This window comes from Lactuca serriola, chromosome 9 (genome assembly GCF_051521515.1).
Source record: "Lactuca serriola cultivar US96UC23 chromosome 9, Lser_US96UC23_V15, whole genome shotgun sequence".
In the NCBI taxonomy this organism is placed as follows: Eukaryota; Viridiplantae; Streptophyta; class Magnoliopsida; order Asterales; family Asteraceae; genus Lactuca; species Lactuca serriola.
Window position 1 is genome coordinate 68,312,603 of NC_136416.1, and position 25,102 is coordinate 68,337,704.

At 35.3% G+C, this 25,102-nt stretch overlaps 1 protein-coding gene and 1 pseudogene across 1 annotated transcript; both read left to right on the forward strand.

The window, feature by feature from the left end:
* Positions 1-7,975: 7,975 nt before the first annotated feature.
* LOC145073224 (monocopper oxidase-like protein SKS1) lies at positions 7,976-11,207 on the forward strand. Its single transcript, XM_079019784.1, has 8 exons — positions 7,976-8,299; positions 8,711-8,820; positions 8,903-9,173; positions 9,269-9,404; positions 9,582-10,314; positions 10,416-10,494; positions 10,602-10,804; positions 10,890-11,207. The coding sequence occupies exons 1-8, from the start codon at positions 8,156-8,158 to the stop codon at positions 10,993-10,995; spliced, it is 1,782 nt and encodes a 593-aa protein (XP_078875910.1). The 5' UTR covers positions 7,976-8,155; the 3' UTR covers positions 10,996-11,207.
* An 823-nt stretch (positions 11,208-12,030) lies between these two features.
* LOC145075802 (mitochondrial import receptor subunit TOM7-1 pseudogene) lies at positions 12,031-13,221 on the forward strand (annotated as a pseudogene).
* Positions 13,222-25,102: the final 11,881 nt, after the last annotated feature.

A 25,102-nucleotide genomic window follows, 5' to 3' on the forward strand; every position in this document is an offset into this window, starting at 1 on the left:
TCTTCTAAAGATCAAAGATTAGGGTTCTTCGGGTCTCCAAGATTTTCCTTAGTCGCAAGTTATTCTCCAGAGAAGCCAGAAAAGTCCCCAATTCGGAATTAGATCTCCTATTTATAGTTTTCTCAAAATAGGGGCAACTCGGTGAGTAGGTATCCAACTCGCCGAGTTCCTTTGAGAAATACGTGTACGGCAAGGATTCTGGACATTACTTCGCGGACATTCATTGGAACTCGCCGAGTAGCTCCAGGTTTGTTCTTCTTTCTTCATTCTCCAGCTTTTGATTGCTTCTCCTTCTTCCTTTTTGCTTCCAACCATGTCTTCTGAACTGAAAATATAATTTAGACATTATTAAGTACCTTTTGTCCATATTATGCAAATAATTAGCTAATAATTGATAAAAATCTATTCTAAACATATGGCTAAATATGCACATATTAAAATACCCCACACTTGACTTTTGCTTGCCCCCAAGCAAAACCGAATTTTAGCACACTAGAATCACATAAGACAATTCCCGATTGAACCCAACCATTGTGGCAAGACCGCAATGCATGCATTTGTGTCTAAAATTTTCCTAAAGACCCCCACCACTCTAAATACTCACAATCCTCATAAACATTCGCCCACTTATTCCGAACAATGCTCATTTTATGCATCCCTCCGAATCCATCCGCAGAAAACTTCCTAACCTCAACGTATTTTAGGTTGAGCAACCCAAGCATACATAATCTAGAAAATTACAATTTATGATACCACTATGGAGCTCTTTGGAATTCTTCACTTCTTTGACAATTTGATCTTTGATTTTTGGGTATCTTCAATTTTTGAATTTCTTCAGAATTTTTTTATCTTTGATCTTCATACTTTGACTTTGATGCTCCAAAAATTCTTCAAATTTTTTCTTGTAATTCTCTTTTTTTTTTCTTTTCTTTTTTTACATGTACCTCACTTTTTTTTCACTCAAAACCTACATGCTTAAGCAGGGGCGCTCAACTTCAACCTTTATTGGTTAAAGATAAAAATTTTCCTGGATACATTTCTGGTACACGATGCTAAACTCATTGCATCCCTCAAACTAAGCGAGGTTGCGTTTTTGTCTCTTGATTTCACTAGAATAAGGAGGCCACAAATGCACTAGAACGTATATAGGCTCAACTAAACATTTGGGTCCTCATGCAATCATCAACATAATTCTAACATGGAATTCTATTTACTTTTACCATAGTTTTCTAAGTTAAGTCCTAATCAATTTTTTTATGCAAGATTTTTGAAAAAATTAAGCCTAAATTAGGATTCTAAGTTGACTAAAATGTAACCAACCCTACCCCACACTTAATTTATGCAATGTCCCCATTGCATGTTATACATGAAAAGGAAAAATATAAAATATATAAGGAATTGGAACAAACTCTCCTGGGATAGCAGTGGCGAGGCTGATCATCTTCAATTAAGCTGCTACTTCGAATGACTTTAGACATGGGAACAACTCATCCATGCCTTGGTTATCATGTCGCGTGTGGTAAACATCTAAATAGCTCCAATTGTTTAGGACAAAGCTCTCAGAAATCTTTCAGGAATGAATCTCCACGAAAATATGGATAAAAGCTGCAGTGAATGTGCCCAAAACAGATCTTGAGAGTGAAACGATGAGGGACTCGGCGAGCAAACGTGAACTCGGCGAGTAGATCGCCCCCCAGCAGAAAATCGTGGAATTGCACATAAACTCGACGAGTACCGTAGGTGCACTCGGCGAGTAGGATGCTGAGTCGAAAATTAATTTTTCTATTGTTTATCCTTGGCTGAGGTGCTGAAACAGGACACTTCAGTGACTCTTTTTTTATTTTCTTCAGTAATAACGTATTTTGTCACTCTTATTCCTAACGGACTCAACCTTAAATGTAACATTTCACATTCTCATCTAAACCAACCCTCACTTTAGCCTTGACCAATGAGACTCCTAAATGCATCCTAATCTTCAAACCTGAGAAACAAACAACCACAAGTGAAAGAAAACAAACAAGATCCTAATTAATATTCAGGTACATCAAAGTTCAAACATCAAACAAAACAAAATAAAAATAAAAACATCCAAATAAAAACAAATTTCAAGCTTCTTCTTCCATGTCCTCTCCTCCTGCTCCACTTCTACTTGCTTGGTTGTTCCTCCTTTGCGTACGCTCCTCCCAACTCATTATGTATGGATATCCGGGCCCAGGCCTTGGAGCAATGTTCATTTGTTGAAAGAGATAGGTGAATGACTCATTATTATAGTTAACACCTTGGCCAATATCATCCAAATACCTCCTATACTCCACATTATTCCACCCCTCATTCTCGTCTTCCACCGGGATAACCGGTGGGTCTTCTCGGGCCCGTTCCCTCCTATGCCTAACTCGTTTTCCCGCCTCCTCGGGAACAATCACCTCGTCTTCAATTGGAATTGCAAATGAATCCCCAAACTTCTCTGTAATCCTTGCCCTCCGGAATAATGTAGTGCTAAATGGAGGAGGAGAAATCACTGTTAATGCCCTTGCCTCTTGCATATCCAAAACCCCATACGATCTTGCTAGTCTTGTAACAAACATTCCCCCATTAATTTTGGAGGTAATCTTTTCCTTCACCGCTCCATTCGCAAGATACTTTTGCCAAACATTAAGGCAAGTTACAAAAAACTTCCAGGGTGATTATGCTCCATAAGTAGAAAATATCGAGAGTAGGGACTTTATCATCATCCTTCCTCATGTTGATGGTGCTAGCAATGAGGCGGTGGATGAGACGATGGATCGGAGAACGGATATGGCCTTCCTGAGCAGAAGAGGGAATATAAACACGATTTGCAATACTATTCCACCAAGTGGAGGCAACGACTTCCTTGGGAAGATCCTTATGACATTGCTCCAAAAAGGTTTCGAAGTCCTCTGACATAATGACGTTTTGATCATAAAGACCTACCCTCCAAGCAAGTTCAGCTATGCTGCACTGGCGCAGCTCCCCTCCAAGGCAAAAAGTGATAACATTGGAGCTATAGTAGTCACTACCACCCCGGAACGAGATAGTAGCAAAGAATTCCCAGCACAGTTCCTTAAATACGGGTTCTTGAATTTTGAAAAGCTGCATCCACCCATCACAGATTATTGTTGTTCCTTTCACTTCAAAAGATTTCACCAAGTATGGTGTTAATTCCTCTTCCAACCTAGTATGACTCAGCCAATCCCAATTAATTGCATTGGGGAGGTAAATCTCTTTTTGTTTCAGCGTCTCCAATCTCTTTTTCGCCCGAGCTTGCGAAGACCTTGAAGTAATTTGTAGGAAGGCAAGCCATGGAATGTCTCCATAACCCCCTCCTCTAGAGCTCTGGCCTCTTCTGGACATGATTTCTGCAGAACAACATCAAGAAAACAACAACAAATAAAACCCAAAAAATTAAAATTAACCATACCAGATCCAACATGACATGAACTCGCCGAGTTCATGAACTACTCGGCGAGTAGTATGAACTGCGAGTGCAGTTTCCTCTCGATCCAGATTGTGTCAACAAAACACAGATATTTGCACATGGGTTTGCTGTTCTAGTACTTTAGTTAAGCACGACAGTACAAAAGTACTTGGGTTAGCCATGACATACATGGCTTATTATTTCGTATGACTTTCACTGGCCTATCATAACCACTATCTGACACAACCATATCACAACCTCTCATTTGTTATTTCACACAACCCTTACTACCCAATCATATTATAGACTAGGTGTGAGACCCATGTATTACATGGGTTTAATTAAAAAAAATTAAATATGAAATTTTAACAATTTGAAAATTTTGAATTTATAACAAAAATGAGATAAATTTTGAATTATTATAATTAATGAGGTTTTAATGTATTAAATACATTACATATATAAACCCTTTCTAAAAAATACCTTACATATATATTACCTTACATATTAAATACGTAATTTTAATTTAATAAAATGAAAAATACAATAAAATGACAAGTGGAAAATAGAAAATTTAAAAATTCTAGAAAATGCCATGTGTCCAAGTGAAAGAGAAGATGACATGTGACAAAAAAACCTTCATTTATTAGAGTAGAATATGAAAATACATATATAGTAAATCATATAAAAATCATATTTTATTATTTCATCTAACGCATACTCATTTTTGCACATAAGCACATATAGTATTTAATTATCTAAATACTTCATATCTATATGTAAGATGAAAGTAACTATGCACTCACTTGATATAAGTGGATGACCCATAATTTGGGTAGAATCTTGCCTTAGCACTTTCAATGACCTAAATGTATAACACTAAATCTTAGTCTAGTTTCATAATTCGGACGACCTAAATGTATAGCACTTTCAATGACCCAATGTTTACATCAAGATCTATCAAGTAAAGGTCAGCCAGGCATGAGAGTTGGGAGGCAGGACCATTTTGATATAATAGTTTTTCTGAAATCCAACAATCAAGCCGAAGTGACCATTCTAGACACCTCTCCCGTAAGTAGATCAATCAATATTATAAATGGAATTACTGATAAATTTTATTTTATAGATTTATAATAACGACTATGACTATAAATATAAGTTACACTGAAAGTGATACGAGTGTAGCTTAACTTACAGAGATAGCTTGGACAAAAGTCTGGAAATTGCACTAGAAGAGCTTCTACTTACTAGCTATTACAACTTCAGGGACTGCAGGGCTTCGCCACAGACTAAAACTAAGAGAAAATGGGATAAAAGTCGAAGGGACTCGAGAGAAATGAATTGAAAAGGTCTGAATGTCAAATAGGGGCTAAAGCTTTATTTACAGCCAAATTTGGAGTGCACAACGTGCAAATGGGGTGCAAGTTGCACATTTTAAGGTGACGTCTTCCCAGCCATTTTGTGCCACGTATCAGGCTCTCCGTGGTCTGCGTTTTCACTTTCTACAAGCGCGCATTGCGCACTCGGCACACATCACGCGTAGAACACAGATTTTGTAAATTCGATAACTTGTTCGGACGGACTCCGTTTTTGACATTCTTTTTTTTTTTCCACAAGTAGCACCCAACGAGTACAACCTTTCTTCAGGCTTCATTTGCTAATTTTGACTTTATTTTTAGCCCTTATTTTTATATGATTTAATGATTTTGCAAAAATCATAATTCTCTCGTATAGACTTCGATTTTGGTGTACTTTTTTCCAAAATTTATATCTTAAATAGTACGACTATCATTTTGGTGACTTTACCCAAAAATCAACCATTCTCTTCGTAAAAAAATTCGGCCAATAAGAATCGGAGCGAGAATGTGGCATCTGGATCCCCCACCTCTTTCCCGCACCATCGTTCCCGCAGTCCCGGTGCGATGTCGTGATGAACGGGAAAGCTTCCCTCGCCTCCCCCCGGCTAGACTTCGTCGGGTCTAATAGTGCATCCTTTCCTGCGACACATTTCAATAACAACCTATCAATGAAATTGCATGTAAGCGTTAATGGGTCTAATAATCACATATTCACACATCAAATACAATAATAAAAACCAAAATATAAAGATCAAATTGCAAAACATAAGCTAATAGAGATAATAACATCAATCCATTTTAAAGATTATGAATGTAAACTAAAGTTTGTTTGATGTAGGGTTAAATGTTCTACATATATATTGTCAAAATTGGTCCATTTTAATGTTATCCACACTAAATGGGATATTTAACGATCATATGACGGTATTACGCATTCAATCGAATTACCATGGTTATATATTTTATAAAGTATATGTATATTAGCAAAATTCATATGCAAATTAAAAATCCCTTACAAAAAATCTAAAACCCATCAAACAAAACTAAAACTTGTCTTTTGGGGATTATCATTTTAAGAGTAATTTACATGTTTGAATTATTAAAAATTAATAACATATACCATATGATAAATAATACAATGCATGTTATGACTCTAAGCCCACACCCTATGTCCGTTACTCTCACAATAACAATCCTCGTATACTACTTTTTAACGTCTTTCTTACTAATTTCCTCTAACATTTGTATAAAAGTCAACATATTACCGTGTATTATTGGTGAAATTTCGCTATCACTGTAAAGTCATTATGAACCGGGCCATCATCAAGGAATGTGTTAAGGATGGAACGATGGCATCATCATTTTTGCAACAATAAAATAATTTTTTTGTATTAGAAGTGCTTGAAACTCTTTTACCCTTATTGGCCATCGACAACATTCTTTGATCCAAAAAGTATAAAGGAAAGTTATATTAATTCGAGTTTGTGTTAAAAAACAATAATACTTCCAATGCTTATATGTCATACACTACACGTCGGGGGCATGGTAGTCTTGTGACACCTCACCACGGTATGTACTAGGGATGAGAGTGGGTCCAAACCCGGACCGGTAGACCCAGAGCCGGAAAACCCGGGAACCGGTTAATGGGATTTTGTAGGACCGAAAACCGGCCCGTATATGGGAACCGGTTCCAGTTCGGTTCCGGGTAAGGTACCGGGTAAAGTAGGTCTAGAAACGAAAAACCTGGAAATATCAAAGTGGGTCGGATGGAACTAGGTAAAGTTGGTCTAGAACCGGAAAACCTGAGAAAACCGGAATTTTTTGGTAATTACTTAGTGGTTGAACTTTGAAAATTTTCAGCTTTGATATCCCAACTTCGGGTAACTATAAATCATTGAATATTAAACCAAAAATGACAAAATTATAGTCTAAAATCATGAACAAACTCTAAACAACACGTTTCAAAAAACCTCATGATAATTTGACTCAAACGAATTAAATATGTATGTTTTAAAATTTCATAGAATACAAAAATAAAGCTGGAAAAAAATCGCAGCTTTGATATCCGACTTTGAGAGACTATAAATCAAAGAACATGAAACCAAAACTAACAAAATTATAGTCTAAAATCATGTACAAACTTTATATTAAATTTTGGAAAAAACCGCATGTTATTCCGATTTCAAACGAATTAGATATGCATGTTTTAAAACTATCACAGAATACAAAGAAAGCTGAAAAACATAAAATTTCCAACTTTGATATCCAAATTTAGAGAGACTATAAGTCAATGAATATAAACCCAAAAATGACAAAATTATAGTTTAAAATCATGTACAAACTGTAAACTATACTTTGGAAAAAATCTCATGTCAATCCAACTTGAAACGAATGAGATATGTATATTTTAAAACTATCACAAAATAGAAAAAAGCTGAAAAACATAAAACTTTCAGCTTTGATATCCAGACTTTGAGATACTATAAGTTAATGAATATAAGCCCAAAAATGATAAAATTATAGTCTAAAAGCATGTTTTAAACTTTTCATAGAAGCCGGTTTCGGCCCCTAAAACCGGTTCCAGTTCCTAACACAGTTCTTGTTCTTAAACTCGGTTTACCCGGACCCGAAACCCGGATAGAGCCATTCTTTAAACCCGAAACCAGGACCAATTTTACATATTCTGGTTCTAACGGTTTCGGTTCCGGTCCAATTTTTCGATTCTAAATCTTATCCCTAATATCCACACCGCCCCTTAATAGCATGAAGATAATTTCAACCACACAATTTTTTTTTCCTAAGCCTCCCTCTCCAATGGTAGAGAGATGATGTTGAACCTTATTATATATAGATAAATTTTTGTCAAGATGAATCGCACCCGGTGAATATAAATATTTATTTTAAAAGATTTTTTTTAAATTAATGACTATTTTCTAAAACGTCACATCCTCATGTGTCTATTTCATAAAACGCCACCTCTTTAAATATGACTATTTTTTCTTGTCTTTTTTTATTATTATTATTATTTTTATTTTTATTACCCCATATTTCCCCGAGTTGATTACACCAAGTTATGTAAATGTAGGTTAATTAAGTTATACTTATGGGTCCCTTTAGTTATCTTACAAATGCCATTAACCGGTTTAGCCTGGAACCGGCTATAAAACCCATATATCACGCCGGTTGAAGCGACTATGAGTGAGCAGAGTTGGTAGGGCATCGCATTCGATATTCTGCCGCTCTCGTGTTTTCAACACACAAAACACGCATTTGAATAAGAAACTAGCCGCTTTCTTCTCTGTCTCCGATCATGTTAAGAATCCTCAAAACCCATTGAAAATCGACTTCAAATCAACTCAAAATGGCATCGTTTGGCTTAACTTTGTACTCTTTCGTCTACATTGGTTTGCTGTTTTGTGGGTTTTGTTTAGCTGCTGACCCGTTTGCAAATTTCGAACTCGACTTCTCTTATATTACAGCTTCTCCACTTGGTGTTCCTCAACAGGTGTGTTCCTCTCTTGTCATGTGCTCTGTTTCGTGTTTGTGAGTATGGTTTTTTGATTGTTTAGAGATGCTATAAGCTTTATGAATGTTATCAAGTGTTCGATGAGATGCCTAAATGATTCCCCTCTTTTGATCATTATACTGGAGAAATTGTAGCTAAAGTGATTTTTAGATTTTTACTTCCCCTCCCCCAGCTCACACACACAAAAGGGTAAAAACCTCCTTTAGGATTTTTGCTATTTTGTTTTTGGTTTCTATTCACCTTTTTTCCACCCTTTTTCAAATCAATCTTGTTTGAGTGTATTTCGAAAACAGGCAAAGATTGTATCATTTGAAATTTCTATCGTATAACTTTTTGCCATATTTGTCACTTCTCATTTCGATTTCTTTCTGTATAAAACTCAAATTACAGGTGATTGCAGTGAATGGAAAGTTTCCAGGCCCAACCCTAAATGTTACAACAAATTACAATGTAGTTGTCAATGTCAAGAACAGATTGGACGAAAGCCTCCTTGTTACATGGTATCATTTCCCTACCTTCATCCATACAATTACAGTTTCATTTCATTGAATCTAAATTCACAAAACAAATCCTATTTAATAGGCCTGGAATAGAAATGAGGAGAACTTCTTGGCAAGATGGAGTTCTTGGCACCAATTGTCCAATTCCTGCTAAATGGAACTGGACTTATCAGTTTCAAGTCAAAGATCAAATCGGAAGCTATTATTATGCTCCATCTGTTAATTTTCAAAGAGCTTCGGGTGGATTTGGTGGATTTATCATCACAAACCGAAAAGTTATTTCATTGCCATTCAATACCCCTGATGGGGATATTGTCATTACTATTGGTGATTGGTATACTCGAAACCATAAGGTATTTATATTTGCAATTTCACACTTTATTAAGAATCGTGATGCGTTTATTATGTATCTAATATCATATCTATGGTTTATCTTATTTGAATTAAGGAATTACGAGCTTCACTTGATGCTGGAAAGGAACTCGGTATGCCAGATGGAGTTCTCATTAATGGCAAAGGACCTTTTCAATATAACTCCTCTGTTCCAGATGGAATTGAACATGAGACACTTAATGTTGATCCAGGTTGATTTCTTAATTTGTGTTTTTGATATAATCATTATCTTCATGATTCTTTCAAGAACAAAAAACTATTTTATTTGTCCACATTACTTTTTTTTTTCTTTTAACCTTTAACACATGGCTATTTCATGAATCTTCTCTAATGTAAATTATCTGAATGTCATTTTCCATTTAATGCAGGGAAAACTTACCGAATTCGTGTGGTAAATGTTGGAATTTCAACTTGTTTAAATTTCAGAATCCAAAGTCACACTTTAGTTTTAGCAGAAACAGAAGGACATTACACATCCCAACAAAACTATTCAAGTTTAGACATCCACGTAGGCCAATCCTATTCCTTTCTCGTTACAATGGACCAGAATGGAACCAGTGATTACTACGTTGTCGCAAGTGCAAGATTTGTAAACCAATCGGAATGGAATCAGGTCACAGGCGTCGCTATTTTGCACTACTCAAATTCCAAATCCCGGGCAGCTGGTCCCCTGCCCGACCCGCCCAACGATTCAAATGACAATTCCTTTGCAGTAAATCAAGCCATGTCCATCAGGATGAACAACACCGCAAGTGGGGCCCGCCCAAACCCGCAAGGGTCTTTTCGATACGGGTCGATAAATGTGACGGATGTGTATGTGTTGAAAAGCGTGCCACCTGTCATGATTAATGGGAAGAAAAGGGCGACATTTAATGGGATTTCGTTTGTGAATCCTGAAACGCCTGTGAGGCTTGCGGATAATTATAAAGTCAAGGGTTCTTATAAACTTGATTTTCCGAATATGCCCTTGGATAGACCTCCGACGATGGATAGATCGCTTATTAATGCTACGTATAAAGCTTTTGTGGAAATCGTATTGGAAAATAATGATACTGTTGTTCAAAGCTTCCATATGGATGGGTATTCGTTTTTTGTCGTCGGGTATATTTCTTTTTTCCTTTTTTTTTTTTTTTTAAATAACTGACACGTGGATTTTAATATTTTGTATTTTATAATATATTGTTATATGTATATATGTGTAGGATGGCATATGGGGAATGGACTGAAAACAGCAGGGGTTCTTATAACAGATGGGATGCAGTAGCACGCTCTACAACTCAGGTTTATTTTTTTACTTTTTATTTATAAAAAAAAAATTTGTGGGATATTTATTTTTTTATTTTTTTAAAGAAAAAAAAATTGTAAATGAAAAATATTGAATTTGATAGGTTTTTCCGGGAGGGTGGACGGCGATTCTTGTGTATCTTGATAATGTTGGAGCGTGGAATCTTAGGGCAGTGAATCTTGACCGGTGGTATTTAGGTCAAGAAACTTATATGCGTATTATAAACCCTGAAGATGATGGTCAAAAGACCGAAATGCCCCCACCTGGAAATGTCTTGTTTTGTGGTGCTCTTGCTCATTTTCAAAAGTATATATATAACCTTTTAAACATTTTCGTATTTTAGATTTGAGATTAACCAGTGATTTATTAATATTTTTTTTTCTGATTTCAGACCACAAAGAATATCGGCTTCAGATGCTTTGAGGATAGAAGGATTGCTGAAACTGAAATCTAAGATTCTAGTGGTGTTTGTTGTTGTTATTTATATGATGATTTGAGGGTTGTTTCTAAGAGGTGGGATTTAGTTTAATTGTTCAAAGGAAGATTGCCTCTTGGGTGAATTAGTTTTTTTTTTTTAAGGTGCAGAAGTGTTCTTATTGGTAAAAAAGTGTAGGGTTATTATATTCATTGTATGCTGAAAGCAACAAAAGCATGAAAGGAAATGGATTATTGTTGTTTGGGATTTGTTAAAGGAATTAGATTTTTTTTTTTTCTTTTTTTTACTTCATGGTTTTATCTGAATTTGGTTGAAGGGTTGACATTTTAATTAAAATATATGATTGTTTTAAGAATTGTAATTTTTTTTTTTATTTTTTTTTATGAAACAAGGTATTTGTTTTTTATTATGTGTATATTTTAATGTATACCAATTTGCTGCAAACGTATTTATTTGAAAGCTCCATAATTTTTAATTGTTTTGTGTGTTTACTTTAGTTTTTATCATTCATAGGATTTAATTTTTTTTTGATCCGGTAAATATATTAAAATAAAGAGAGAGCCTCCCACAAAGGCACTAGGCAACATCCCAACAAAAAAATTACAAAACAGGAGAAAAAAAAGAAACAAAACAGCCCTTTCAAGTGCAAGAGAAAGGGCAAATAGTCCAAAAAATTACAAAACAGGAAAAGAAAAGAAACAAAACAGCCTTTTCAAGGGCAAGAGAAAGGGCAAATAGTCCAATCAAACAAGTTACATATACCTTTTTTTCTCGTTTAAACCATAAATACATTGGATTTAATGATATCCGCCACTCTTTCTAGAGTTGTTTTTATATTGTTGAATACCTTGTCATTCCGAAACTCTCCATATATACCAAAGCATGCCATAGCAAATGTTGATTAGCATCCTCCTTCTCTTTAGGCAAGTTCCCTAACTGTACACGAAGTCCAGAACTTCAAAAATACACAAGAAGCTGGAATGTTGGATTCCACATCATCTAAACACCAAATTCGTTATGGTACATGCTGCAGGACATCCACATAACAAGTTGTCATTACTAACTCTCTATATACACCAAAGCATGTCAATAACAAATGCCGATTAGCATCCTCCTTCTCTTTAGGCAAGTTCCCCAACTGTACACGAAGTCCAGAACTTTAGAAATACACGAGAAGCTGGAATGTTGGATTCCACACCATCTAAACACCAAATCCGTTATGGTACATGCTACACGACATCCGCATAACAAGTGATCTGTAATCTCTTCCATTACTCCACAGTAGCTGCAATTCGTATCCACACTGATAATTCCTCTTCGATGAAGATTAACTGCTGAAGGGATCCGATCTAATTTTGCACGCCAATCAAAACATGTTACTTAACTATCTATTATTTATTTATCTATATATTTATTATAATAGATAATTTATTTCAACCATATTTATTTATTTAAAACCTCAATAACTTTTACTTCTTTTTTTAAAATCATGCATTGAATTTATTTTTTATTTTTTATTATTCTAATTCCAATATTAACTCTTGAAAATTTCAACCTAATACATACTTAGTTTATTGACTAAAATTTAATGTTAAATATGATGATAACTAAATATAAATCAAAATGTTAAAACTTATTTGTTTCTGCTAAAAGCTATTTTTTTTAATTGAAATCCCAAATTAACAAAAAACTGAAAAAAGTGTTTTTATTTTTTATTTATTATAATGATATATATATATTTTTTCAAAACAAGTATTCTTTAATTAATTAAAAGTAATAGTAGTTATAAAATCATAAAATTTAAAAAATATTATGTTATCTTGAAAACAATAGATGATATTTTAAATAATGACCATTATTAAAAGAGGGGAAATGACATATTAGTTCATTGAACTTTTAAGTTATAGTTCATCGAAGGTGGTTTTGAAGGCAAAGGGCAAGTCATCGAGAGGATCAAAGCCATCAACCCATCAGATGATAAATCAACATCGAAGCTCTTGAAGGAATGGAGTACATGGATGATGAAGAAAGCTAAACTCATCACTCATTACAGATTTATACCCCTGGTCATCATCATCGGCATGAACTCAGAGCCCAAACCATCAATCTCTCAGCTCCTCAACCCGGTTTGAATCGTAATAATCCTTGTCTATTCGTCGAATTTCATTCTAAATCATGTCGAATCTATATCTAGATATAAGTTAGGGATTTTGTTTGTTTGTGTATTTGCTAGGCGTGGCTAATTGAATCGTTTGATATGTAGTTATATAGTTCTCTATTTCTGTTACGAATCAGTATGATTGGTATGAGTTAATTTGCTATATTTAGTCTTTATTCATATATGCAACAACATATATGGTAGATTGCCTTGTGTTAAGCAAAAACATGTTGGTTTTTTTATTGAAATTTTATAAGCTTTTTATGTTATTTTTCTGTATTGTATTTGGGAAATTATAAGCTTCTTTTGTTATTTGGCAATATTAGATTGCCGAAGCTGTTGTAGAATGTTGGAAGATTTGGAAAATTAAATCTAGTTCATTGCATCTATGCTTATAACATATAGAAGGAAAAATGTTTGTTTAATTTGATTGTAACAGATAGTTACAACTTATATATGCTATGAGTCTTATGAATGCATCAACAATATTGTCTCCATTTAATTAAATATGATCAAGCCAACTATAACAAGATGTCAGTTTGGGATATAATAAGGAAAGGTCAAGAAATGTCAACTTGACAATATCGAATAGGAGTCTAATTTGATGTTGAAAAATAACAGTATCCATAATACATAAAAACGAACGTAACAAAAACTAAAAACTGAAACAAACAGTGACCACAGCGTGGCCGATCGTGCCTACGACGTGGCTATTGAACAAACAGAAAAATTCAAATAATGCAACAAAATAACTTTTTGCGGTTTTTACCCCATAAAAAGGATCGAATAACTAAACTTAATTAAATAAAAAAAATCAAATACGCCATTCTCTGACAATGTTGCCAAAAACTTGCATAAAAATACCTATCAACTTTTAAATTTATAAACCTAACTAACTTGACTTTTTGAAACAACCAACTACAAAATAAAATTGAAAAACTCTAGCAAGAAGCTAGAGGAAAACCAAAAATTACATAAAGTCAAAGGATTGATCAACCAATCGAGCCATTTAAAACTACGTTTACTATATCAATTACTAAATTAAAGGAAAGAGAACTCTCGTATATCATATAAAATGTTGTCTTTTCTCATCTTGCCATCACCAAAAACCTTATCATTCTGAAACTTCCATAAAAACTAGAATATTGTTGCCACAATCACATCCAAAGCACACTTTTATTCACATTACACTTCAAACCATCCACCTTGTCAAATAAAGTCGCAATCGAGATAACCCGACCAATGCTAACATCCATCCATTTAAAGATAGCATCCCATGTTCTAGCTGCTACCTCACATCTGATAAACAAGTGATCCAATTGTTCATCTTCCAAATTACAATAAGGACATAATAAAGAAGGAACATCAATACCATAGTGATCTAAGTTACTACGAGTAGGCAATCTATCCAAAAGAGATCCCTACACAAGAATATTAACCTTACGCGGTGAGAAAGTGTTGTCTGAGAAAGTTTTATGACTATGAAAGAAATCATGCTATTTGATTGTATATCTTAATGTGTTGAATGATGAAAAATGACTATATTACTCTGTTGTTCTGTACTGCGATGGGTGAAGTTGCTGAATAATTATAAAAACATACAAATTGTCATACAAAATTAAAATTTCACAATAATCATTTAAAAATCCAAATACAAATTGTCATACAGAATAATTAAATAGAAATCAATTAAATTAGGGACTAAATTTGTAAGGGAATTTTTCAAGTATAAAATGATTGAATTCGTGACATTTGATAAACCATAGGGACCATTTTTGAAATTTGTTTGAAAAATGAATTACTTTGGTGAAAGAAGGAGGGAAGGCTCGAACTCACGACCTCCACCCTCCTTGTATTACAACAAAAGCCTTAACCATTTGAGTTGATTGCTCACTTGGTTATAACTTTTTAAAACTAATTTATATAATAACTAAAACATTAATACTTAAATAATAAATAAATTACAAAAACATTTTATTTACATAATTTTTTTTAAATAAAACAAAATGTATTTTAGTCGTATTACAAAAAAATAGTTTTTTATAAACAATTTGTATGTATTTATTTTATGTAAAATATATTTTTTATTTCTTTGAAAAATACATTTTCATATAAAAAAATATGCTTTTGTAATATATATATATATATATATATATATATATATATATATATATATATATATATATATATATATATAAAATAATAATAATTAACACTACTCAGACATAAAAAAATGTATAAATTTTTTGGGTCGCTAGTTCTAAAACCATTTTTTTCAGTTATATGTATTAAAAACAACTTAACATTGATTTGTTATGTATCTAAACAATTTATACACTTTTGATTTTTTTTATTTTTTTTATGTTAAGAGTACTATTAGTTATTGTTATTTCGAAAGGATATATTACTATTTCTTTTCATCTTCATTTCAACCATACGATTTAGAACTTGCAATTAAGATGACATACCTATTTTAAATAAGATATATAACCAAATAAGTTTTTTATGTTTTTTTTAAATACATATAACCGAAAAATGGTTTTCGGAAAACCTATTGGTCCGATTGGTTTTCTGAAAATTGTTTTTTCGGTTATATGTATTTAAAAAAGATGAAATACATATTTTAAATAAGATTAAATATGTACTTTAATTAAGGTGAAATATGTATTTTAGAACTAGCGACCCAAAATAATTAATATATTTTTTTTCTCATAAGTAGTGTTAATTATTATTATTTCAAAGAGATACAAAAATATATTTTACAAAAACATATTTTTTATACGAAAACTTATTTTTTAAAGAAATACAAAAAATATATTTTACTTAAAATAAATACATAAAAATACATACAAATTGTTTGTTAAAAACTATTTTTTTGTAATACGACTAAAATACATTTTGTTTTATTTAAAAAGAATTATGTAAAAAAAATGTTTTTGTAATTTATTTATTATTTAAGTATTAACGTTTTAGTTACTATATAAATTAGTTTTAGGAAGTTATAACCAAGTGAGCAATCAACTCAAATGGTTAAGGCTTTTGTTGTAATACAAGGGAGGTGGAAGTTGCGAGTTCGAGCCTTCCCCTTTAGCAAATTAATTCACTTTTTCAAATAGATTTCAAAAATGGTCATTGTAGTTTATCAAATGTCACAAATTCAGTCTTTTTATACTTGAAAAGACGAAAATGTCCTTACAGATTAAGTCTCTAATGACGTTTTACTAACAGTGTTAGTAAAAATGGCAAATTTTGCACGTTTTGCAAACCACAAGGACCATTTGCATCAAAAAAATTAGCAGAACTAACTTTGTGACTTTTGGTAAACCACACAGACTATTTTTGTAATTTTGTCTATTTATTAATATATAATAATCGTGTATGGTGGATTATTATATCCAATAAAGTAAATTAGGATGAGATATTTTAAAATAAATTAGGAAGGTGGTGTTGTAAAAAAAATTATTTATCTAATAAAAATTAATTAAAAACAATTAACTAAAAGAAATTAATAATCCAATAAAATATATTTATTAATATATAAATATTATATATTATAAATAATATTTATTAATATATAATAATCCAGTAAAAAAGTAATAATCAATTAAAAAAAAAGTTGTTTTAAAAAATTAATAATCCAAGAAAAAAAGATGCGAGGTTTGAGGCACAATTATCTTTCCGGCTCATTCGACAAAAAAAAAATGTTTTGTGACTTTTTGGGAAAGACATTTCTTACTGGGTAAGACCAATTTTTTGTGTAAATCAAACAATCTTTTCGGTCCATTCAGCCAAAAATATTTGTTTGGACCTAGAAAGATGTCTATCAAACGGGGCTTAACTCTTGAAAATTTCAACCTAATATATATTTAGTTTATTAACTAAAATTTAATGATAAATATGATGATAAATTCAAAATATCACTAAAACTTAATTGTTTTTACTAAAGACTACTTTTTTTTTTTTTTTCAAATATTTTAAAACCTTAAATATAATGTTAGATATTAAACCATTAATTGAAATTCCAAATTAACAAAAAATTGAAAAAATTGTTTTTTTATAATGATATACTTTTTTTCAAATAGATAAAATTTTTAATTAATTAAAAGTAGTAATAGTTATAAAATCATAAAATTAAAAAATGTTACGTTATCTTGAAAACAATAAATGATATTTCAAATACGGATCATTATTAAAAAAAAATAACACATTAGTGCATCAAACTTTTAAGTTCTAGTTCAAATGATACTAACTTTTTAATTTTTTTTATTTTTTTATGGGGGGCATAAAGTGGAATTTGCCAATTTTAAATGGTCATTTTAGAGATTGTGAAGGGGTAATCCGGTTACCCCATACTATATCATCAGATAAATATGCTACATAAGACACTTCTTGTCGCCTCTGCTCCTTCTCCTCCTTCTCTTCCTTTTCTATTTTCTATTTTCTACTGAAATCCTATGACACCCAACATACACCTCCGATTTCATTCTTATGGCTACCTCCACCGTCAAATCATCCACAACCACCACCTTCTCCATCTATCACCCACTGTTGTCGCCATCAATCTTTCACAAGTGTCGTCGCTAAACCACATTTCTTAATTGTTGACGACTCGGCGTAGTACTTCGTTGGAACTGCAAAATTCGACAATATAATCAGTCATCCTAAGTTTTTTCATCACCAGAAACTCAAAAAATCAGGTTTGTTCATCCCCATGGTTTCAGGAATATCTAATGCACAACATGCAAAAACATGAAATGTGTTTATCAACGATTTTTGAAATGTACTTTCCCCATATCTTCGATTTTAGAGACATTTGTTCATCACCCACGATTTTGTTCATCATCTACCATTTTAGAAAATGTGGTCTGCTTTATCACTTGATATCAGAAATCTGTAGAACTCAAAACTCGAATTAAAAAACACATGGTTTCAGAAAACCCTAGAATGCAAAACACAAAATTTCAAAAATAAGTGATTTTAGAAACCCTATAAATCGATTTTAGGAACATAAAAACCACTTTTTTGTTTATCGTGTTCCATCTTTGTGGCATCCGTCATCGTCGGCTTGTAGAACCTCCAATGCAACACCTCTATGTGGAATCCATGTGGTCTAACTAGAAAGCCACATCATTTTTGAGTAGTCAACCAAATCTACAAAAATAGGTAGGTGGTACGAGTAACCAGATGCAATAGGTAACAGGTAACATCTTGTTTCCAATCATTCCTTATTTTAGGGTCGTGGGCCGGAAGTTGATTGTGTAAGGCTTTAGACCTTAACGAGGCAAGGTTTAGTCCTTATGGAAGAAGGTAATGATATTTAAGAGATTTAACCCTTGAATTGTGTTTCTGGGCCGAAGGGTAGAAAGGGAAAAGTCATAGGCAGGGTTCTTGCATGAAAAATGGTTTTTTGTTCGGGAAGTTTTTAGTCCAAGATATCTAGATAATATTGTGGGGCTCTTCATTATTTTTCCATGGATATAAAGATCGTCTAAATTGGAGTTAGAACGAAGAAGTTATGACCGTTCAAAGTTTGTAGGGTTTTGGGTTGAGCCTAGTACGCCGGCGTATAGGGTATGCGTTGGGCGTACTAGGCAAGAATGATCATGGGATCTAACCTAGTACGCTAGGCGTACTAGGAGTACGTTGAGCATACACAATTAGGTGCCAAACCCTAATTTGAGGGTTTTGAGCCCTATTTAAGCTCCTTAACTTCTCCAAACCCTTTCCATTTTCAGCCTCCACCCCTTCAACGTCCTTCATTGAAACCCTAACCCTAGTTTGAGCCTTGTAAGCAAAAAAGAGGTGTTTTTAAGTGCCTTGGAGTGATCTTGGTGCATCTTGGAAAAGAGGGAGCTCATTGGAGAAGTGTTGGTTTCATTAGAGCTTGTAGATCCAGACCTTGTTCACCTTGATCCTTATTCTAGAGTTATAAAGATTAAATCTTGATGATGCATTTGTTAGATTTAGTTAGTTTTGGGTGTTATGAGCTTTTGGTCATTTTAGAGCATAAAGTTTAGATCTTGAAAGTTTATGTCCTTGTTATGGATAAAGTTGGAAACTTTATCCATGTAAACATCATTTTGATTCAGATCTGAGGGTTAGAGAGTTGGACTTAATGGATTAAGTTGATAAAAATGCACTTTTTGTCCCTTTGAGACTTAAAGACTAGATCTCGGTTGTTTGGATCATTCTAATGGATAAATTTGGAAACTTTATCCATTATCGAGTTATTGGGAAACATAAAAATGTAATCTTGGTCCCTTATTCCCTTCCATGCAAATGTTAGAGAGCTTAAGAGCTTAAGATAAGTTCGGGTCTTGGTGTTGGGAATTTTTTATGCATGTAAACTCATAAAGATGGAAACTTTATAGTTTGAAAGGATGTTTGGGCATTGGATCTGTTGGGTTTTAGTATACTACCACATCCTATGGTGCACATACAACCCGAAATGCTTTAGATCTATGTTTTCTCTAATTATATATGCAATATTGTTTCCAAAACATTAAGCCTACAACTAGCATACAATTGACATAAACAACATAAAATACTAGTTAGGAGTTTACCTCTTTATGTAGCTTGTAGAACTTGCTGTATTTGGCCTTTAAGAACTTAGCACCCCAAGTGTGATGTCTCAAACGGTTCACAACACACCTAGGACAAAGGAGAACTTGAGAGAGATGTTGCTAGCTCCAAAATTAGCTCTAATGAACTCCAAGAACTCTAGTGATCAATTTTGGGTGCTAAGGGAGTCCTTTTATAGTGTGGCAAAGTCTAGGGTTACATCCATGCAAACCCTAATGCTCATGGCCTTTCGTATTACTTAGACTCCATAGGTTAAACCTCCATGGACTATCCATGGACTACCATATTGGTTTAGCCCATACTAAATAACAATTGACCCACACTATAAGAATCATTGATTTACCAAATCAATCCCCATATATTTAATTAGTCTCTTTTGATCACATAATTAATTCCAAATTAATTCATGATCAATACTAATTAAATAATATGACTTCATATTAATATATTAGAACTTATAATATATTAATAAATCATAAGTAACCTCTTACTCAAGTATCTATCCTATGAAATTGTCCTGGTGATATGCAACCCGAAATGGACCATGCTACTCTCGGGTCAAGTACATACCAATTATAGTTATGGGCTTAGACACCTAATCGAACACGATCTGCAATTGGAAGAAAGGACTTCATGAAATAAGCACTTAATGGGGAAGTGACTTTTGGTCGAGTACATTGGCCGTACTCCCTTGGAAGCCCATTCTGGACCTTGAGTACGCTAACCGTACATGCTGAGTATGTTGGGCGTACTCAGCTTGAGTCAACTCGGTTGACTTCGTTGATTTTGACTTTGACTATGATTTGACCAAGTTTGAACTAAGGGTATTTTCGTTATTTTGAGTTATATTTGAGATTGGTTACTATTTGATGAATAGGTGATCGGTAGAGCTGATATTCGGAGCAGTGTCCTGTTTAATGACCTTTTCAGACTGCGATGCGAGTTTTCCTTACTGTATTTGTGGGTCGAAGGCTCCAATTCCGACCCACTAAATCATGTATCATAGTTATAGGATTTTTCCTTGTTGTATTGATCTGTTAGAATTGAGTCCTGATATATAAGATGTTGCTATGCGGTATTGATTTATAGATCTACATGTTTGTCTATGAAATGATTATATGTTATCTATTATGTATATGTCGACATGTTATGGTTTTGGATTGAGGCTTTACGGCTATGTGCATGAGCCAATAGACCGAGGGTATTCCAGTCCGATGGCTTAGTGGACCCAAGGGTATTCTAGTCCGATGACTGAGTGAGCCGAGGTATTCCAGTCCGACGACTATTGAGCCGAGGGTAATCCAACCCGATGGTTGTGAACCCATGGGTATTCCAGTCCGGTGACTGATTAGAACCAACATGTAACACCAAAAGTTTTGAAGGCCAAGAAAGGAAAGAAAACCTTAATGTTAAGGGGCGATTCGGCGAGTCCGAGCGGGATCCGTGTCGAGGAGTAAGTGACCGACTCGGCGAGTCGGCCAAGGTGACTCGGCGAGTCTGGTCTGTGCGTGGAAAACCCTAAATTCGGGACTTGGAGCCTATATAAACGTCTTAATCTCCTTCCTAGGGTTCCTTACTGCCTCTTAAGCCCTGGATATCAAACCCTAGCCACTATATCCTCTATTTGAGCCATTTATTGCCTTCAAGAGTGCATTAAGCTTGGAGAAAGAAGAAGAATCTTGAGAGTGCAAGAAGGGGGCTGTAGATCCGGGATTGGGAAGACATTTCTGAGCTTTTGGAGGTATAAACTAGTTCCTGGACCCTTTTTGCATCTAGATTTATGTGTGGTTGTTGGCTCTTTAGCCATAATGATATTATCTTGAGTTAGGAGCCAGATCTGGAGTTGCTACTTCAGATCCAAGTGTGTTATGGACTGGAGAAGCATAAAGTATCAGCCCTTGAGTCGATTTTGAAGCCCCTTGGCCTTAAACCCTACTTTATGGTGCTTTTTGCCTAGATCTCTCTCTCTACACGTAAAGTTTGCAACTTTACGTGGGGGATAGGCTTGGGAAGGGTAGATCTACACTTTGGAGTCCATGCATGACTCGAAAGTCCTCTGCATGTATGTAGATCTGAATAAAATCGGAGAGTCCTTCGAGTGGACTCGGCGAGTAGCTTGAAGATGAGGAGGAACTCGACGAGTGGGATGAACAGCTCGTCGAGTCGGATGAAGATGGGCATGAACTCGACGAGTTGGATGAACAACTCGGTGAGTTGGATGAAGATTGCCTTGTGCTCGGCGAGTCTGCTCTTGGACTCGACGAGTCAGGTCGCGTAGCCCCAAACCCTTCGAGTTGAGATTCAAATCAGTGAGTCAGGTGGAGACTCAGCAAGTTGGTCAGGTCAGGACTCGGAAATCGTGGGACTCGGCGAGTCATGGACTGACTCGGCGAGTCATGTCGCGAATGGAAGGACCCTGAGTATGTGAACTCGGTGAGTCAGTAAGTGGACTCGGCGAGTAGGGTTGACCTGGAAGGATTGACCTGGAAGGGTTGACTTTGACTAGGACTTTGACTTGAACAGAGTTGACTTAGTTGTCTGTCAGGGGTCAGTTTGACTCAGTGTTGTATTGATATTGGTAGCTCGGGGAGCTAGTGGAGCAGCAGTTCGGAGTCAGTGGTCAGGTAGCGGTCCAAGGGATTAGCAGCAGCAGTTCAGCAGTATCAGGTGAGTTTCCCATTGTATGAATGGGTCTACGGCCATAATGTCAGCCCATGTAATTATGAGTAGAAGACCCAGGGGTTAGCCCTAGGCACAATATGCTAGTATGATACTCGGGACGAGGTCCAATGATAGAGGGCGGGTGCCCAAGGAATGGTTTATGTGATAGTTTATACTTGTTGTCTGTGTGATACCTGTATGTGCCTGGTAGGGAGGTGAGTGTGGGCGAGGTCCCGTATCTCACCAATAGCAAAGAGTGGATGGTGTTCCACATCTCAGTAGCAGCAGAGCAGGGGCGAGGCCCAAGTCAGGAAAGGAGTAAGTGTGGGCTGGGCCCATATCTCACTACCAGTAGGAGCATGGACGGGGTTCTGTGACTCATCAGTAGCAGGTCAGGGGCGGGGCCCAGAGATAGGCGAGGCCTTAGGACAAGATCCGTTAGTATATGTTTAGCTTATGTGAGATGTTTATGTGCTATTATATGTTAGTGGGCGAGGCCCTGTGACAGGCGAGGCCTACGTGAAACAGATCTGTATCCGAGCGGGGCTCGAAGCCAGGCGGGGCCTGGAGCGGCGGGGCCGTTGTAGCGGGCGATGCCCGAGGTAGGGGGCGAGGCCCAGGATAGCGGGAGCGGCCTAGTATGTGCAGTATGTGGTAGGGTGGGGAACTCACTAAGCTTCGTGCTTACGGTTTTCAGTTTTGGGTTCAGGTACTTCCGGTAGCGGATGATGGAGCTCGGGATGATTGCATAGCTTAGACAGCCTGGGAATGTTTACTCTGATAACGAATATGTATTTTGGAAACTAATACTTTTTTTATGATGGAAAACGATGAATTTGCTTAATGTAATGTTTTATTAAATGAAATTTTTAGTCTTGAATTTTGGGACGTTACACAACATGCATGATTATATATGTTATCTGTTTGTGTGGTGGTTCCTTGGTGGAACTCACTCAGCTTCTTGCTTACAATTTCAGTTTTATGCTTCATGTACTTCAGTTGTCGGGGCAATGCGAAGGCTTGATCGTGCACATCCTTCCTTTTTATGAGAATTAATTTTGGGGATACTCTGATTTGTGACTATTGACACTTTGGAAACTATGTTTGTAAATGCTTATGGTTTTGGATTGGTTTCAAAAATGAAAATTTTTACCGTGATTTTCTAGATGTTACAAATTGGTATCAAAGCCCTAGTTTTAGAGAAATGGATGAACATTCGTGTGAATCTAGACTCAAACTAAGGATCTGTACAAGTTTTGAATTATTTTCAAATTAAATTCAAACTGTTTTCAAAAGCAAACCAGGAAGTGTGAGAGGTGTACGATCAACCGGAGCAAGAAAGTATACCCCAAGTTACAAAATTATTAGTTATTTAGGATGATTATGGTAGAACTGCATGCTAGTGATAGGCTAGGGTTCTTCAGGAATTTCATGATAGAATTGTCCGATGTATGATGCCTGATAGCCTATGAGAACTTCTTATATGTTAGATGAAATTGACATCATTACTGTAGTCGCTTAGTACGTGCATCATAGCTGTACATAACAAAGATTCTATAGCCTGAGAATGTTTAAGTTAACTTTATTTCTTGTTCTTGTCTGATCAATGTCTTAGGGTGGAGTCAAGTATTCGAATGTCTATGGGATCCAACGTTATGTATGATTAGCATGCACGAGTGGCTGCAGGGTTGGTGGAAGTTTCATGAGTGGGTGTAGTTCATAGCCGATCAGCATGAGGAATCATTAGCCGCTCTTGAGAGAGTAAGGACAAGATGAATGTGTGTCCTAGATGCTTGGGCCTAGAGGTCATAAAAATTGTATGAGGATTTGCATGATTTTATTGTGTCTTAGTGCCAGTCAACTCCACTGCTCGAATGCTGCTTTCTTCGTGCTTTGTAGGACTTATATTGATGTGAGTTAACTATCAAATGAATACATTAAATTACATGCTACGAATGTTAAATAATCTTAGAGTGAAGCATTTGGTCCTTGTAACATCCCAAATTTCGAGTCCGAAAATTTCTTTTAAAAACATTACTCATTCATAGCGTTAAGTCATTCAAACATACAAAAAGGGTTTATATGACAAATCATAGTTTCATTTCCAAAACACTTGTTTAATTATCAGAGTAAACATCCCAGGCTAACTTGCCATGGTGTGTGCACTGCAACCCTCCTGAGCTCCTCTTCTGAAAACTGAATAACTAAAACCAAAATTGAAAACCGTAAGCAAGAAGCTTAGTGAGTTCCCCAACCTACCGCATACCATACATATCTACTGATCCATACATGCCATACATAACACTGAGTACATAACCACATATTGGGTTCCCGCCCGCAGCATTGGGCCTCGCTCGCTATCGGACCTCGTCCATCACTAGGCCCCACCTGGCTTCGAGCCCTGCTCGGCGTACATATCTGTTTTCCTTAGGCCCCGCCTGTCTCCGGGGCCCGCTTGCTAACATATACTAGCATACAATCATATCACAACACATAACTAACATAATTTATTGGATTACTGTACTAAGGTCTCACCTATCTTGGGCCTCTCCCCCGTCCTACTACTGTTGAATCATGGAACCCCGTCCACGCTCCTACTGACAGTGAGATACGGGTCCAACCCATACTCACTCTTTCCTTTACTTGGGCCTCGCCCTTGCTCTACTGCTAATGAGGTATGGAACACCATCCACACTTTGCTATTGGTGAGATACGGGACCTCGCCCACACTCACCCCCTTACCAGGCACATACATGTATCACACAGA

What these genes read in the sequence shown, in the direction of transcription:
- LOC145073224 (XM_079019784.1), top strand. Translation starts at nt 8,156, where the DNA reads ATGGCATCGTTTGGCTTAACTTTGTACTCTTTCGTCTACATTGGTTTG. An exon ending in CACTTGGTGTTCCTCAACAG is followed by an intron (nt 8,300 to 8,710) that starts GTGTGTTCCTCT and finishes CTCAAATTACAG; the next exon opens with GTGATTGCAGTGAATGGAAA. An exon ending in GCTCTTGCTCATTTTCAAAA is followed by an intron (nt 10,805 to 10,889) that starts GTATATATATAA and finishes TTCTGATTTCAG; the next exon opens with ACCACAAAGAATATCGGCTT.